Source organism: Phytophthora parasitica (genome assembly GCF_000247585.1).
Source record: "Phytophthora parasitica INRA-310 unplaced genomic scaffold supercont2.70, whole genome shotgun sequence".
NCBI classification, from domain to species: domain Eukaryota; phylum Oomycota; class Peronosporomycetes; order Peronosporales; family Peronosporaceae; genus Phytophthora; species Phytophthora nicotianae.
Window position 1 is genome coordinate 154,095 of NW_008649056.1, and position 15,836 is coordinate 169,930.

Consider the following 15,836-nt stretch of genomic DNA (forward strand, 5'->3'; position numbering starts at 1 on the left):
GAACAAGTGTCAACAATTTGGAGGTATCTTCTCTCCATCTTAGCGTCGCGCATTCTGCTATTCGCCAAAATGGACGTGTACCAAGTTCCAGTCGTCGATATTGGCGCCCTCATGGCGTTTTCAAACGATATCGAAGTCGATTCCGCTCTACGAGATCCAAATCATGGAGATCTTGAAAAGACTATTGGGCTGCTGCCAGCGAGTGGGGCTTCTTCTACATCGCGAACCATGGATTATCGGAGCAACAAGTCAGCGAATTCCAGACTGCGTTGCGTTCTTTCTTCCGTCTACCGAAGGAAACTAAGCGTACCATTCGACGTAGTGCCACGAACAACCGCGGCTACGTCGAGGGAGAGCTTACGAAGAACAAGACAGACTGGAAAGAGTGTTTCGACTTTGCTGGTACCGGCGAAGACGCCCCAGTCGCCGACGAACATGAAAGGCTGGGAGAGGATCGAAACCAGTGGCTTGAGGAGACGACCCTGCCAGGTTTTCGCACTGAAATGCGCTCGTACTACAACAAGATGGAGCACATCGCCCGTCGTCTGCTCAAGGTGTTTGCAGTTGCGTTGGGTGAAGAGCCCGCGTTCTTTGATCGTTTCTTTCGCTCCAATGCGTCGAGCACGATGAGGCTAAACCATTATCCTGTGGCTCCCGAACCAGAGAGGACCATGGGTGTCTACCATCATACGGACTCGGGGGCGCTGACTATCCTGATGCAGGACGACGAAGTCGCGACGTTGCAAGTTCTTCATCGAGAGTCACAGACGTGGGTCAACGTCCCGCCTCGTAAGGGAACGTACACTATCAACATCGGTGATATGATGCAAGTCTGGTCGAACGATCAGTTTGTTGCTCCACTGCATCGTGTGCTGGCAAGTAACGAGGCTGAGCGTTTCTCCGCTCCATTCTTCTACAGTCCGTCGTACAATGTGCAGGTTGAGCCCATTGTGGTCAAACTCGGGGACGTGCCAAACTACCGTCCGATAAGTTGGCGCCAGTTTCGCTTGGCTCGATTCAAGGGGAACTACGCGGATCTCGGCAAGGAAAACCAGATCGGCGACTACAAAATTCACGGAGCCACCGACGTCGCGAACTCGTAGGTCCAGAGCACTACGGCATCCATACTAGTGCGTACCGATTAATGATTGCCATTCTCAATGTAGTATTTTTTCTAGATCTAAATTGAATATGTTGTATGTGGACGTATACAAATCGATAACGTAAGCGTACAAATTCTCTCTAGCGGATCTTTAATCGGCCAATCACTATCCCCATCATTGCATCGTCAAGGCAGTCATTCCTGTGCATTCACGGTCTCCGATCCGCTTGGGACCCGACGTTTACACTGTTCCAAACCTTATTCTGCAATTTGCCACTTCAAACTCAAGATGAACGTCCACCAAGTCCCCGTTATCGACATCGGAGCCCTAATGCGGTTCTCCGACGGTGAGGTTGACACTGCGTTGCTGGATGCCAAGGAAGAAGCTCTGCAACAAATTATCACCAACGTGCGCGATGCTGCGAGTGAGTGGGGCTTCTTCTACATAGCCAACCACGGTCTACCGCAACATGAAGTTGACGAATTCCAAGAGTCCATGCGCTCCTTCTTCCGACTACCAGTTGAGACCAAGCGCACCATCCTCCGTACGGCCAGCAACAACCGCGGATACGTCGTGGACGAACTCACAAAGAACAAAACGGACTGGAAGGAGTGCTTTGACTTCGCCGGTGCCCATGAAGACGGCCCCCCTTCGGACAAAATCGAGCGGCTAGGTGGGGACCAAAACCAGTGGTTAGACAACAAAACGTTGCCCGGATTTCGTCATGAAATGCAGACGTACTACAAGAAGATGGAGTACATTGCTCGTCGCCTGTTGAAGGTGTTTGCCGTGGCGTTGGGCGAGGAGCCGGCGTTCCTTGACAAATTCTATGAAGGGAATCACTCGAGTCTGATGAGACTAAACCACTACCCAGTTGCACCGGAGCCCGAGAAAACCATGGGAGTCTACCACCACACCGACTTCGGAGCGCTTACGATCTTGTTGCAAGACGATGAAGTGGCATCGCTACAAGTGTTGCACCGTGAATCGCAGACGTGGGTCAATGTGCCGCCCCGTAAGGGAACGTATACTATAAACATCGGCGACATGGTGCAGGTGTGGTCGAACGATAAGTTCATTGCACCGCTGCACCGTGTTGTTGCCAGTGACAAGGCTGGTCGCTTCTCAGCCCCGTTCTTCTACAACCCGTCCAACCACGTGACGGTGGAGCCCATAGTGGTGAAGGAGGGCGAGGTGCCAAACTACCGTCCATTCAATTGGCGTCAATACCAGTTGAATCGCTACCAGGGCAACTACGCCGATGTGGGCAAGGAAAACCAAATTGGCGACTTCAAAATCCACGGACCAATTGACGTTGCCAATGCTTAGGCAAGTGAAAATAATAATAAAAAACAAGAGTGAACATTTTCAGTCACACTCAAATACATTTGTGTGTTTTTGCCCTATCAACTGTGCATTTCGTGTGATTTTTCAACTCGTTTTTCGTTTTTTGCTAGCGCCTAATTTCTTGCTATGTTTCTCGTCGTTCTTGATCATTTTCCAGCATATCACGCTGGCCAGCGTGGGTGTGTTGACATGAAAAGCCTTCTCTTTCCTTGTTCACAGTGTCAGAGTCAGTGCCGTCCTTCAGTTACCAGGCACCACCCGACGAGCGCGATCTCCGACGCTCCATGACCGGAAACTTGAGTTCCGGTGCCATCTCCGGCGGCTCGCCACCGGTACGACGGAAGCCAAAGCCCCGCGTGCCATCCGGCCCAATGGCCTGGCGGTACATCTGGTTACTACCGTTGATTCCCATGCCCGGAGGGGGCACCAACACGTTGCCGCCCAGACTGTTGTTGTGTACTGGAGACTGGGCCATCCGCGGCGACGACAAGTTCAGCTTCGGGCGCGTGCCCGACGATGACGAGCGGGCACGGAACGCCGCCGGCTGGGGCGGAGCGCCCACCGTCGCGGCGCGGCTACGCGACTCCCATCGACTCGGCGACGGGGAGAAATAGTCCTTCTGCCCATTTCCACTCGATGAGCCTCCTCCACTCATAGCGGCCAGGCCACTGAGACCGCCACCAGCATTGTTGGCGTCGCCCGTTAGATTGGCCGGCGGGCGGAACTCCAGCTTGACTTTACTGGCATATTTCCGTCCACTCTTCTTGTTCTTCCCAACCGTAAACGACACGTAGTCTCCCTGTCTGATGTCCACATTTCCGTCTTCATCGGGGATCAGACGGAACGAGATACAGGCCGAGTCCTGTCGCGTGGGGGTGATAAGTCCGCCGGCGCCACGGATCGAGTACACTGTGCCCGTGTTCACTTTGCCTTCACGGAGATCGTCCAGACCTTCTCCGACCGACTCCACGTGCACCGGCCGCGTAAGGGCCGAGGCCGACTTGGCCCGACGACGGTCACCACCGAGTTCCACGGGGAACATCTTCTGCTTCAGCTTGTCGCAGTTCGTGCCGTCAAAGAGCACCACCTGCATGCCCGTGCGCCAGTTGTACTGGTCCGACAGCGTCAATACGGCGTGCTTGGTCATCTCGTCGTCCACGAACTCGATGATAGCGTACGTCTCGCCGGCCGCGATGGGAGGCTTCAGCACAGCGTTACGGCCCGTGGTCGTGTTCTTCTTGAGCAGACGGAGATACGAAATCTCGCCGCAGCCCTGGAAGGTTTCACGCAATGATGCGACGGACGCGTCCTCCGGCAAGTTATACGCGATGGCCGTGCGGGCCAGCTTGCCGTGGTACGTCTGGTTGGGGGCCAACGGCTCTTTACGACACACCATGGTCTCGTCTTCATTGAGAAGCAGTTTGGTCGACAATTCCAGCGCCTTCTTGATCTGCTCCATGTCTGTCGTGAGCTTCTTCACTCGGCCAAAGGAGGCCAGCAACTCCAGCTTGACGTATCCGTCCATGTTCATGTTTTTCAACAAGAATAAGTCTCCCAGCAAGTTTTCGTCGCAAAAATAGTACTCCAATTGGTCACAAATTGTGCGTAGGAACGTGGCCGGCAGTGGCGCGCCTGTAACCTCACTGTCTCCGTGATGGCCAGCGTCGCTGTTTTCCTCGCTCGGTAATTGCAGCGACTGCACGGCCTGGCCAATGGCTCCGACGGCCACATCGTCAGTGGGCGGGGGTGGCGGCACCATGATGTTGAGCACTGGAGGCGGTGGCCCTTGAGGGAGCGGCGGCTGAACGGGGAGCAAGTTCTGATTCTGCATCTGCATCTGGTGGTGGCGCTGCGTGGCGGCCGCTGCGGCCGCGGCCGACACCGACGTGTCATCTGAGAAGGAGTTCCAGGCCGAGCCCAGAGCCGACGGCTGGATCGGGGCCGAGAACGAGCGATTGCGGCTAGAAGCGTAATACTGCGAGGCCAGTTGGGCCATGACGTCCATCTCGTCCGAGCGGTCGCCGCTGCGACGGCCAGGTGAGCGGCCATTGTTGCGGTTGTACGGGGGCGAGCCGGCCGAGGACAAGAAGCCGTCGGCCGCGAAGGACGGCAGCGGCGGCGCGTTCTCGTTGTCCGGATTTGACATGGCTAAAAGTCTGGAACGTGAGTCCTAGAAGGGAATTGAAAGACTGAGCTGTGGCAAAATGTACACAGGATGAAGATATCAGTGTCTTATCACTTCACTTTGGACTGACACGGTTCAATATTGTCCGTACCTGTCTCTTTTTTTCTGTTTGGTGTGCCTAGTGGAGAGGATAAGACTGACGTTAAAATAGAGAGCGATTGATTGCGGTTAGCACACATTTTAGGGTGGGAAATAAGGATTGAAAGACGACAATCCAATCAGTCAGATCACCACTCACCTCTTGGCTTCTGCAACGCGGGGCAGAAGAGCAACGGCAACGGCGAGCTTTGTCTTGACGGTGGGCAACGGAGGTTGGGCAAAAAGGTTTCCTATTGTCACTCCGCTTTCTTTTGTGACTCCCCTCTCTCTCTCTCTCTCCTGACGAGGTTCAAAGGGAAGAGTGTCTCTCTCTTGAGGTAACGTGCGAGTTGGCGGCGGACGGTTGGGGTCCAACGCGTGGCAAGTCTCTTCGCGAAGAGGGGGCTGGGCTGCACTGACGGCGAGAGGAAGTTCCTGCTCGCTGCGAAAACTAAGGCGCGTGGTCCGACACTTGATGCTGCTCCTGGTATGAGTTGATCTGTCTCCCCCTTCCCGCGATCTCCCAGGAAGCGGCCGCCGCTCGAGCAACACACACGCAACTTCAGAATGCCGTTAGGTTGCGACAGCACCCATTATGTTGCGTTAATGAGAAAAACCTCATTCTAGGTTTTTCTCGTCTTTCGCGTTTGGACTCTAGCTTCAACACGTGTTTTCTCCGAGCCAAGACATGTAGAGTTGGTGGTGTGCTTGGTCGCGGTTTGGTCGAAGGCAAGGTGGCTAGATGATGTCCACTGCCATCCATCGCCATCTCCAGTGCTTCCAGTCGTAGATAGTAAATCAAGGTTGTAGATGCACAAGTGGGATTGCTCCAGAGTGGGAGCGCTATGACTCATGGATTGCCACATTTCACTTGCATGGATACGACGCGGATTGCCTGGCAGTCGACAGGATTTGCCAGAGAATCATTCACTGATACCGCAGCACTGCTGTGTGCATGAATTGCCGGTGGTCTTGTTGGGAGGACTCGCTTCACCTAACGAGATGGATTCCGGGGTCAAAACAGTTTCGATTACGATGGTCCGCCCTCGACGGGTCTGCAACATGGCTTCATATTTCTGAAGAAAGAAAAAGATGGTTTCTTTCCGCTGCCACTCGATTTGGATGCGCAGATTCACATCCTTATTGATGGCCTTGCGATGGCCTCACGTAATGGCCAGCTTACTTGATTGCTCTGCTGCCGCGACATAGCTGGCTGCGGTGCGCTTTCGGTCGATTGATACCGCAACACCAAGAGTTAAAGTCATTGCTATATTTGCTAAATACATTCAGGTAAGTGGTGGCAGCTTTGTACTTCCTGCTGATGTCATTTTTCCTACGCGAGCATCTCGAGACTGGCCCGAGGTCACGTCGTTGGTGCCGGGGCCGGTACTCGCTGAGTTTTGATTATTGGTGCTATTGTTATTCCCAGACTTGGCTGCATTCTGCACAACCAAAGCATCATTAGTCTGGCTAGATGACAGTGGAGGAAAGCAAAGATTTAATATACCTGGTCCTTATAGTTGGATACAATGTAGTCAAGATCCACAATTCGTGCGGCGATGACCTTGAGCAGGCTTTGGACATACTGTGCGACGTCCATGTCTTGCTCACGCAGCACCGGCAGCTTGTCGCCGAGATCGAGTCGACTGTACAGATTGGTCACTGTAAGCACGATCTGCCCAGACTCGCGGCTTCGATCGTTGGCTACGCGATCGTTGCGCTGTCTATCCAGATCTAATCGCAATGCTTCGGATCGCAGCGTTTCGAGCTGTTGTTGCTGTCCATGAATACTACTATTTTGTACAAGCACAATGTTCTGCATCTCCACTTTCAATGCTCGAATGCGTTGTCGAAGTTGGTCGGTCTCGACCTCTGCGGCCCGAACCTGGGCCTTCAAATCGTTGTTGGTATCCACTAGCGTAGCATGTCGATTGAGAATATCGCCAATTTCTTCGTATTCACCGTCGGATGCTTCCACTGCAGCTTCGAGATATTGACGGTATTTTAGCAACTGATCACGTTTGCGTTCCAAAGCTTCGCGCTCTCGACCGTCCTTCTCCAACTGCATCACAAGCTGCCTTTTGCGAGACTCGTTGATTTCTCCTAATCGGTGCTCGCTCTTACTCTTCAACTCGGCTCGTGTTCGCTTCGAGTCGTTCTCTTTGATGAATTTCTCGAAACGCGCCACCTGCTCTTTCATTTCAGCCTGCTTGCGCTCCAGCTCGCGCTGTCGAGCGTCACACGCTTCCATACGCTGAGCATACTCCTCTTTCATAAAGTCCAGGGCATCGTCAATCTCACGCATCTCTTTACGCTTCTTGAGCAGCAATGTGGACTGTGACATCTGAGAGATGCCCGACACCACGGGCTCCATGTCATTGATCTCACGCAGCGGGAATTTGCCACTTCATAGCAATCAGTTAGTATGCAAGCAGCACAAACAGAAGCAAACGGTATGCTTACTTGGCAATCCGAGCTTCCGTCAGGAATACCCCAGACACATCGTCAAGTGTACTACCGGCACCGGGGTTCGCGTCCTCCATATTTGTTCAGTGTTAGTTGACTAATAGTTCCGCTCGATTTGCCTCTTCCAAGCTGTATCCTTAGTGGATCAATGGACATATAGTGATTGACTGGATGCGAGGAGCTGGTTCATGAACTGCTTGACAAACCAGTCGAGAACGGTGCCTTAATCTGCCCAACTTCGTTCGATGATGCCAGGTGAGAAGCGGAGGCAGTTAGCTATTTAAAAATACCAAATTACCAACAAGCGGTCCTCAAATCACAATATTTATTCACATATCAACATCCAGGTAACTAAGTAGACGCAATTGCAGAATGGAATGAGGCTCGAGTTGCTATCAAGATGAGGTCTCAACTCGAACATCTCTTCATCATCAACACTTCCTCAAGAACTTCAACGTGATCATATGAGCATCATGTGATTCACATCATGGATTCACAAAAACTTGATATTTGACCAATCATGTTGAATCTATACTTACGCTTCCATCCATTGGCTGAAATAGTCAATCGCTCACGCCCAACCAAAAGCTCCACTACTGCCATTGCATCGGCGTATTAGTGACCCTCATGGAGCTGGACCAGGCCATCTCGCTCTGGCGCGGCCGCGCTGCCGACGCTGCGCTGCTTGGTGCATCGTCTTCTGTTGCCAAGGACGGCAGTCGCCTGATTCTGCTGACCTCATCAGAGGATGTACGCGAGATCAGCGCCCCGACTCGCAAGTGTATCAACCACTGGACCTTCCGAGCTGGCAGTGCCCATGCGCTGCGAGTGGCTGCGGCGCGTCATCCGCACTCGCGTGTGCTCTTCGGTGTATGTGGAGCCCCAGGAGTAAGCGCCAGTAAGAAGGCGCGACAGGCCAGACGCCAAGAAGCCAATAAGACGACTGCTTTACCAGCCAATGAAGGCCTTGCTGTCTGGCGCGACACGGATCTGGACGTGGCCAAGTGGCGCCGCTCGCCGTTGCAGTCAAACTCTAAGGCATTTGCGCTATTGGTACACTCGAAGCTGAAGGAGGAGGTCGTTGTAGTGTTCCAAGACGGCTCCTTCACGACTTACGATGAAGATCTGATTAGAGGCCTGCACAGTGACGACGCCAAGGATGCCACTGCGGAGGAGGAAGACGAGGATGACGACGATGACCAAGAGGAATCTGTAGTGTGGGCCTACCTGGAGACGGACAACCGTAGTCCAGTCAAGGGCGCGTTGTTCCTGTCAATCTTGATGCAGAAGACGAACAAGAAGGGCGACAAGCAGCTCGAGCTTCTGGTGTATCAAATCACAATCCCGAACACTCCCAGACGTATGGGAGGCGCCCTGGGAGCTGTGCTGCTCGTACGTCGTCGTGTCAACTTACCAGACAACGAAGAGCTGTCCTCCTGTGCTTTCCACGCTGAGACTTTCTCGTACTCAATTATCGGCCGCTCAGGCACCTGGCAGACGCTGCGCTTCTCTCGTGACGCATTGACCAACGCTCTGACACTCGTGGCTTCACAGCAAATGCCCAATTTATCGTCAGCGGAGACCGATTCATCCATCCCAGTGCACAAGAAGCGTAAACTCCAACCATCAGCTTCCGGTTACCTGGTAAGCGGCGTCGGCAACTACACGTATCTCATCAGCACACCTCTGGATACCCCGCTTAAGTTCACAGGTTGGGACTCCAAGTTCGCTGTACCTGTGTCGAACACAGAAATCAACTTGGCCTCAGACCAGGACGGAGAGAACGAGGTCGTTGTCGGACGTAGCACCAAGGACGGCGTCGGTAAACCGGTACAACTTGTCAGTGTAGGCGCCGGTGATGCAGTACTCGCTGCCTACGAGCGCGCGGCCTTCCTTATTCACGTGAGGAACAAGAACTCGACCCTGGTCAGTGTTCTGGGAGCCACAGCATCGACCACTTTGAGCTCTACGACGCCTGCAATGCCCGACAGTTCAGTGCAATGGGAGACTGTGACGGGAACCAGCAGCGTGAATAACGACACGCTGGACGCCGAGACGTGGAAGGCGAACATGTGCAGTGGCGACGACCGTGAGCGTCAGTTGATCGCCGATCTGTCGGACCCTCAAGTCACTCCTACAGCTGCAGAATTCACGAGTCGTCTGGATGAGGCACTGAAAAAGCAGAAGAAGAGAAAAGCCGGCAAGGAAGGAGAAGAGCTGTCGTACCGGTTGTTGCAGACGGTGACTCGCCGGTGTTTGGACTCGACGGATCTCGAGTTGTGGGGACCGCTTGAAGCCATGCTGCGTACCGACAGATTGTCGGCCCGAGCGAAGCCGACGCTGCTGCCTACTCTGATGAAACACAACCAGTTCGCCCTGCTGGAGTGCGCTATTGTGCACCTTGTGGACATCGACGAGCGCTCGATTGTGCGACTGTTGAAGTATTTTATCCGCAAGAGCAGCCACTCAGCATTCACGGATTTTGTGACGAAGCAAGCTAAGAAGCAGAACAATAAAGCAGGGAAAGTTGACGGCATTGCGGCCTTCGAGAGGTTTGCAGTCGCGCTTCTGGGTCTGCCAACGAATGGCGTGTTCCTGCATCGAGCTATTCGTGAGCTGGAGCTTGAGGAGGTTCTGCTGGTGCTTGCTATTAGCAAGAAGTTGCTGCTGGTTCACACGACTGGGGACGATGAGGACGAAGAGCAATCGACAAAGAAGAGTAAGAAGAAGAATGATAGTCTGGCGGTGATGAAGGAGGAGCGACGCTTTACTCCGCTGCCCTCGGCTTCCAAGTGTTGTGCGTGGATCTGTGGGCTGCTGGACGCGCACCTGTCGACTCTGGTGCAGCGCGCTTCTCAGCACCCCGAGGTCGCTCGCGCACTGCGTCAACTGGATGAACTGGTGCAGCTGCAGCTCCGTGCGAGCGCGCAGTACGAATCGGTACACGGCGTGCTGAGCAACTTCCTGTCCGGCGTGAGGCTGCCGCGCGCTCCGGGACTTGCCGACTACAGCATCGAGGAGCTGCGTCTGTAGACCTCGACACAATAGACACATTCATCTTGCACTTTGCTCGTTAATCGTATGCTCTTTATGTGTGTAGTTTGCTCTTCTAGCGTCCACACAGTTGCCAATCGACCCCTTCAAATCACAACACGTCCACTTACAAACATCAAGTGTACTGTAAGCTGCCCCCTCAACCAGCAACTCCGTGTTGGAGAGGGGGATGCCTCCAAACCCCAAAACGGCCCGGAAGATCCCAAGCCCAAAGCAACTTAGCAGCAACTAGCGCTGCCATCCACGCAAGCACCAAGCCCAACCGTATCAAGCTCTCTGCATCTTTTTATCTTAGTTTTTTTTATCCCTTTAGCGAGCCAAATAGCAACAATGACGCAGCAGCAATCCACGAACGACGAGGAGAACTGGAAGGCCTCCCTCAAGCGGCCGGAGAAGGACACGCGCGTGCAGACCGAAGACGTGACCAACGTCAAAGGCAACGAGTTCGAGGACTATTTCCTCAAGCGCGAGCTGCTCATGGGCATCTTCGAAAAGGGCTTCGAGCGCCCGTCCCCCATCCAGGAAGAGGCCGTCCCCATTATCCTCGCGGGTCGCAACGTCATGGCCCGAGCCAAGAACGGCACGGGCAAGACCGCCGCCTTCATCATTCCGTGTCTGGAGAAGACAGACACTAGCAAGAAGCACATCCAGGTGCTCATTCTCGTCCCCACACGCGAATTGGCGCTGCAAACGTCGGCCATTGTCAAGGAGATCGGCAAACACATGGGCGTCGAGTGCATGGTGTCCACGGGCGGCACGAGTCTCAAGGACGACATCATGCGTCTGTACCAGACGGTGCATATTCTAGTGGGCACCCCAGGGCGCGTCATGGACTTGGCCAATAAGGGCGTGGCCGACCTCAGTCAGTGCTCTACGGTCATCATGGACGAAGCCGACAAGTTGCTGTCGCCGGAATTCCAGCCTCTATTGGAGCAGCTACTGAACCACACGGCCAAGCAGCGTCAGATCTGCCTCTTCTCGGCCACATTCCCCGTCACGGTCAAGGCGTTCAAAGACCGCTTCGTGGAGAACCCGTACGAGATCAACCTCATGGACGAGCTCACATTGAAAGGTGTATCGCAGTTCTACGCCTTCGTGGAGGAGCGACAGAAGGTGCACTGCCTCAACACGCTCTTCTCCAAGCTGGATATCAACCAGTCCATCATTTTCTGCAACTCGGTGAACCGTGTCGAGTTGCTGGCCAAGAAGGTTACGGAGCTGGGTTACTCGTGCTTCTACATCCACGCCAAGATGAACCAGGCGCACCGTAACCGCGTGTTCCACGAGTTCCGTAACGGAGCTACTCGACACTTGGTGTGCTCGGATCTGTTCACACGCGGTATCGACATCCAGACGGTGAACGTCGTGATAAACTTCGACTTCCCCAAGAACTCGGAGACGTATCTGCACCGTATCGGTCGCTCTGGGCGGTACGGCCACCTCGGTCTGGCCATCAATATGATCACGTACGATGACCGATTCAACCTGTACAGGATCGAGCAGGAGCTTGGCACAGAGATCCGACCGATTCCGCCGGTTATTGACCGCAACTTGTACTGCAAGTAAAGCGTGTGTCAAGGTGAGATGTCATGGGATTGGAAAAAAAAACTACAAACGAAGGAACTTGAGCGTGAATGCGAAGGCGGCAGTCGAGAGGGTGGAAGAAGGGAGGATGAAGATGAAGAGCGCAGAACAAACAACCGTGGGGATTACGATACGTATCTCTTGGCTGGTTTGTTTGGGTTGTGGATGAATCACCCTTTGGGTGTAAACAAAACGAGGAAAAGTGGCAGAATCCAGCAAGTGAGCGACCGAACATGGTGCGCTGTGTGTGGACGAAAAGGAGACAGAAGAAGGTGGATAAGACGGAAACATGCGACGAGCGAGTCAAGCGAAGAGAGCACGTTGCGTGGGAGGTGGAAGTATCCAACAGCAAGCAGCAAACCGTGGCAATCAAGGTGGTCAACACCCAGACATTTGGGTGGTCTGGCAATTGCGACTTTATCTGAGATCGTAGGGTAGTGAAGCATAGTAGCACGGTGACGTGGATCGATCTGGTAATGCTGTCATAAAGCTGAAGTTGAACGACCATCAGTCAATTGCTTCTGATCTGGTCGGTGTGCCGACGGCATGTGCCATGCGCGTTCGTCTCTAATCAGGTTTTCGCGGTGCCGCGGGCCAGTGTCTGCCTTTGCCACCATGAAGCAGAGCTGTCGAGACCGATAGCTGATGCTTGCTGAGCGCAGGCATTTTTTTACATGTATCTTGGAGGATGTTCGGAACTTCGGACAGCTCAAACGCCGTCGGCAATTGCGGCGCTACAACTCTCCGCACTCTTTGGTGTCGGTCGTGCATCCGAGCGCCGCGCAGAAGAGCTGCGACGCCAAGGTCGAGCCCAAAGCGACGCCTTGAAGAACGTTGCGTACTGTATACATGTATGACACTTAGGATCGCAGGCGGTTCTTCCAAGCCCCCATCCTAGCAGAGCCCTCCGCAGCGTCGCTGACGACGTCGCCTGCCATTCCATTCCAGCCGGGGATCACCTCGCTTGATCGATCGCTTGCATCGCACTGCTTTGCTTCGTTTAATGACACGTTGGACACCTTCATGTAGTGGGGGAAACTGCGTTCGGCTCATATTATAAATACGTGGCCTGCCTCGGCCAACCTCTAGACTACTATACGATTCTATGCCGTCGTTCCTAAGTGATAAATAATTCTCCTTGTCTTCAAAACTCCACCTCCGCAAACACCCGCCGACGAGACGCCACAGGCGCCACCATTCCCAGCTTGCCGACAGGTGGAATGGCCCACTCCCGCATCCCACAGAGCTTCTGGGTCTTGACAGCGCGCTCGCTGCCGCTGCGTGTAGGGAACAGACTGCTGCGCTGCTCCTCGCCGTCCTCGGGGCGCATCTCTTCGAACGAGCGTTTCCGGCCTTCCTTAGTGCTGGGCGTCGTCTTGACGACCGTCTCAGTCTTGGTGATGGCCGCGACGGGCTGTTGCAAGAAGTCGCGCACGAGCGTTACGAGTTGACGCCCGACAGTGCACGCGTGTAGAAGACTGCGCTCCTTGTAGAGCGCGGACACGCGCGCGACGAGGAACTGCAGCAGCACGTTGAGCGTGCTCATGGTTTCCTTCTCCTGCGCACGCAGGTCGCGGATGATCTGTCGGAACGCGTAGTGGTCCACGATACCAGCCAGCCACTTGGCCAACAGACTCGGTTTCTTCTCCTCCTGTGGCTTCTCCTGACTGTTGCAAGTGCGGCGTTTCACGTCGCGCGCGAGGGTTTCCAGTGACCCCCAGAGCGCGTCGAACTCGCCCATGGTCTTGTATACGAAGTAGACGCTCGCGGGCGCCGCGGGACGGACCTGTACCGCGAATTTCTCGTCCTTGCCGCCGATGCAGGACGTCACCGTCGCTGCCAGGCCTCGCATGTTCATTACGGCGCCTGTACTTGTGCTAGTTGTCTGTCTGTGGGGCAAATCGCCTAATGACAGCGGCGTCGGGCCAGGCGCACGTAGAGAGAGCTGCACGGCGCAGCGACGGGACATGGAACCCTAACTCGCTGACCACTGCGTCGGACCGGCTCGTAGCCGTCTGTCAAGTCCGATGCTGGGCCGGAAAAATGAGTTTTGGGTCGCTCTGCGACGAGCAGATCGGGCGAGTGCTCGCAAGCTTCAACGCGGTTTCCAGGCTGTTGGTGTCGTTAGACGATGACTTTGATCAACTTTCAGCGACGACTGATAGAGTCGCAAATGCGAGACAGGATCTGGTCGGATCGCGGGGCCCCATTATTTATCTGCTGGGCGGCTGCTATCAGTTGGGAGACAACCATGTCCACAGATGGACGTCCGGAAGGTGGGGGTCGATCAACCTCCACAAAACCATTGACGCCATGGCAACAGTCAGTGCGATAAGCTGCCTGCTGGTTGGGTGTCAGGCGGCTGCATTTACGGCGGTGGCGCGACCAGAAGAACGCAAACCAGCGTCTCAGACATGAAGTGATTCAGGGTATCAACCTGCAGTCACCCTACCTTTATGAACGCTGCGGAAACTACGTGTATCAAGAAGGCAACGGTGGATTTTCAAACGTTATGCAAGACAGGAGGCAATGGCATACAAACTCCAAGTGAAAGGGCGGTTGAAGGACAAAGGGTACGAGTGCCTCTGAGTCCACTAACTTGTCAGCACAAAGATGCAGCGGGGCCAACTATTGTGACAGATCACGAGCAGCTGTTCCTGAACGACACCTCGTCTGCTGAAAGAAAGACTTGATGTTTGTATGGAGCCATCACGCCAGTCAACTCCAAGGGACGTGAGTAACGGGCTATCCAGCGATGTCAAAGTCGGCTCGACACTTGGCGGTGCAAGTTTTCCAACGCCACATGACAATAATTGCCTCCCATCTAGTGAAAAAAAAAAAAAGTAGGCATATGCTTGCACGGTGTCCACAACTGCAGTGTTACTGCTGGGGACTACGCCAGACATGGAGCACTGCTGGCGTTCTACCTCGAGGCTCGCCACGCGGATGGCAACGATTTCGCTCGTCTCGTTTCTCGCGGTCTCCGCTCCCATTTCTGTCAAGCAACACCATGACTGTCGTTTCATTGTGTGTCGGCGACACATCCGCGAGATCGGTCTGCAAAGGAGACTGCCGGGGACCGCCTTGGAAAGGCAGCGTGGAGCCTCGATGACGAGGTGGCACTCTCACGCCTCCGTGTCACGGTGCCGATCTCGGAGCCAAGCATCGGTCTCGGCCAGGTCCGCGGGATGTCTAAGCTCGCCATTGGAACGGCCCAGTTGACTTGAGTCCAGTATGCGTCGCTAAAATTTGAAAAACGCAGGCTTGTCCCCGAGACGATCGCAGTGATGGCGTGGCCCCAGCTCTGCGAGCTCGCTTCAACATTCGCCACGCTCATTTCTCAGCGTGCAGACGTTGAGGCAAGCATCCTTCCTTTTTGATCCATGCGTTTTTTGTATCGCTTCCGAGTGCTCTGCCGAGACAAGATTCGACGAGGGTGCCAGAACGACGATAAAGCACTAAAATCAAGGTGAGTCGCAGTCTCTTCTTGCAGCGAGTGCATCGTGCTCGACCACATAAGAACTCTATGTCGCGAGTCCTGGATTGCTGCGAGCCATAGGGCTCCATCCATCCGTGGAGACCAAACCGAGCTGGGTCCTCCGGTCGTAAGTCAAGATCGGTTGACCCATGGCGTGTTTAACGTCAGAAATCAGCGCTGAACCGAGAGTGTAACTCACGAAATTATCCCCGTCACCGCGACGCTCGACACTCTGTTGTTGCCAGTTTAATGCAAGACGCTATCAGCGTTGAGTCGAACTTGTCACGTGTTCGCCACTCTGTATTCGTGGGGGAGCACTAGTGAGTCTTTATTACGCACGAGTTGGGCGACACGCTCCTGAACATTTAGTCAGTGGTGTCGTGTTTGCAGTGCAGTCTTGGCTCAAGGCCCTTGATACAAAAATCATCGGATACCGGACACATCAGCATCAGTCACAGCGCTGATTTAGCTGATCGTTGATCGATCTCTGCAGCTACGCAGTGTCTCAATGGCTTGCCACTCGACAGCGTCGTTATCCGCA

The 15,836-nt window shown here is 54.3% G+C and overlaps 9 protein-coding genes across 11 annotated transcripts; 6 read left to right on the forward strand and 3 right to left on the reverse strand.

Annotated features, from left to right (window-relative positions):
• The first annotated feature begins 64 nt into the window (after positions 1-64).
• PPTG_17508 (hypothetical protein) lies at positions 65-1,218 on the forward strand. The gene has a single exon (XM_008915377.1). The coding sequence runs from the start codon at positions 504-506 to the stop codon at positions 1,101-1,103; it is 600 nt and encodes a 199-aa protein (XP_008913625.1). The 5' UTR covers positions 65-503; the 3' UTR covers positions 1,104-1,218.
• A 102-nt stretch (positions 1,219-1,320) lies between these two features.
• PPTG_17509 (hypothetical protein) lies at positions 1,321-2,506 on the forward strand. Its single transcript, XM_008915378.1, has one exon. The coding sequence runs from the start codon at positions 1,392-1,394 to the stop codon at positions 2,430-2,432; it is 1,041 nt and encodes a 346-aa protein (XP_008913626.1). The 5' UTR covers positions 1,321-1,391; the 3' UTR covers positions 2,433-2,506.
• Positions 2,463-5,269, reverse strand: PPTG_17510 (hypothetical protein). 3 transcript variants are annotated; one of them, XM_008915380.1, is made up of 3 exons: positions 4,874-5,269; positions 4,727-4,771; positions 2,463-4,639 (listed from the first exon to the last, which is right to left on the reverse strand). In XM_008915380.1, the coding sequence occupies exon 3, from the start codon at positions 4,594-4,596 to the stop codon at positions 2,695-2,697; it is 1,902 nt and encodes a 633-aa protein (XP_008913628.1). In that variant the 5' UTR covers positions 4,597-4,639; positions 4,727-4,771; positions 4,874-5,269; the 3' UTR covers positions 2,463-2,694. The 3 variants fall into 3 exon arrangements, with proteins under 3 accessions (XP_008913628.1, XP_008913627.1, XP_008913629.1); XM_008915379.1 differs by having other exon boundaries at positions 2,463-4,644; positions 4,874-5,268; XM_008915381.1 differs by lacking the exon at positions 4,874-5,269 and having other exon boundaries at positions 2,463-4,644; positions 4,727-4,823.
• Positions 5,270-5,999: 730 nt separating this feature from the next.
• PPTG_17511 (hypothetical protein) lies at positions 6,000-7,256 on the reverse strand (the record flags this gene model as incomplete). The annotated part of the gene is made up of 3 exons (XM_008915382.1): positions 6,000-6,155; positions 6,221-7,118; positions 7,177-7,256. 3 exons carry the CDS (start codon positions 7,254-7,256, stop codon positions 6,000-6,002), a joined length of 1,134 nt encoding a protein of 377 aa, XP_008913630.1.
• Positions 7,257-7,781: 525 nt separating this feature from the next.
• On the forward strand, positions 7,782-10,311 carry PPTG_17512 (hypothetical protein). Its single transcript, XM_008915383.1, has one exon. It carries the CDS (start codon positions 7,807-7,809, stop codon positions 10,210-10,212), a length of 2,406 nt encoding a protein of 801 aa, XP_008913631.1. The 5' UTR covers positions 7,782-7,806; the 3' UTR covers positions 10,213-10,311.
• A 252-nt stretch (positions 10,312-10,563) lies between these two features.
• On the forward strand, positions 10,564-11,799 carry PPTG_17513 (DEAD-box ATP-dependent RNA helicase 8; the record flags this gene model as incomplete). The annotated part of the gene is made up of 1 exon (XM_008915384.1): positions 10,564-11,799. The coding sequence occupies one exon, from the start codon at positions 10,564-10,566 to the stop codon at positions 11,797-11,799; it is 1,236 nt and encodes a 411-aa protein (XP_008913632.1).
• Positions 11,800-12,050: 251 nt separating this feature from the next.
• PPTG_24130 (hypothetical protein) lies at positions 12,051-12,242 on the forward strand (the record flags this gene model as incomplete). The annotated part of the gene is made up of 1 exon (XM_008915385.1): positions 12,051-12,242. The coding sequence occupies one exon, from the start codon at positions 12,051-12,053 to the stop codon at positions 12,240-12,242; it is 192 nt and encodes a 63-aa protein (XP_008913633.1).
• A 595-nt stretch (positions 12,243-12,837) lies between these two features.
• Positions 12,838-13,813, reverse strand: PPTG_17514 (hypothetical protein). The gene has a single exon (XM_008915386.1). It carries the CDS (start codon positions 13,784-13,786, stop codon positions 12,962-12,964), a length of 825 nt encoding a protein of 274 aa, XP_008913634.1. The 5' UTR covers positions 13,787-13,813; the 3' UTR covers positions 12,838-12,961.
• A 908-nt stretch (positions 13,814-14,721) lies between these two features.
• Positions 14,722-15,039, forward strand: PPTG_24131 (hypothetical protein; the record flags this gene model as incomplete). The annotated part of the gene is made up of 1 exon (XM_008915387.1): positions 14,722-15,039. The coding sequence occupies one exon, from the start codon at positions 14,722-14,724 to the stop codon at positions 15,037-15,039; it is 318 nt and encodes a 105-aa protein (XP_008913635.1).
• Positions 15,040-15,836: the final 797 nt, after the last annotated feature.

Bases quoted from the DNA above. Each gene is read 5' to 3' on its own strand.
- PPTG_17508 (XM_008915377.1), top strand. From the start codon at position 504: ATGCGCTCGTACTACAACAAGATGGAGCACATCGCCCGTCGTCTGCTC.
- PPTG_17512 (XM_008915383.1), top strand. From the start codon at position 7,807: ATGGAGCTGGACCAGGCCATCTCGCTCTGGCGCGGCCGCGCTGCCGAC.
- PPTG_17509 (XM_008915378.1), top strand. From the start codon at position 1,392: ATGAACGTCCACCAAGTCCCCGTTATCGACATCGGAGCCCTAATGCGG.
- PPTG_17510 (XM_008915380.1), bottom strand. From the start codon at position 4,596: ATGTCAAATCCGGACAACGAGAACGCGCCGCCGCTGCCGTCCTTCGCG.
- PPTG_17514 (XM_008915386.1), bottom strand. From the start codon at position 13,786: ATGTCCCGTCGCTGCGCCGTGCAGCTCTCTCTACGTGCGCCTGGCCCG.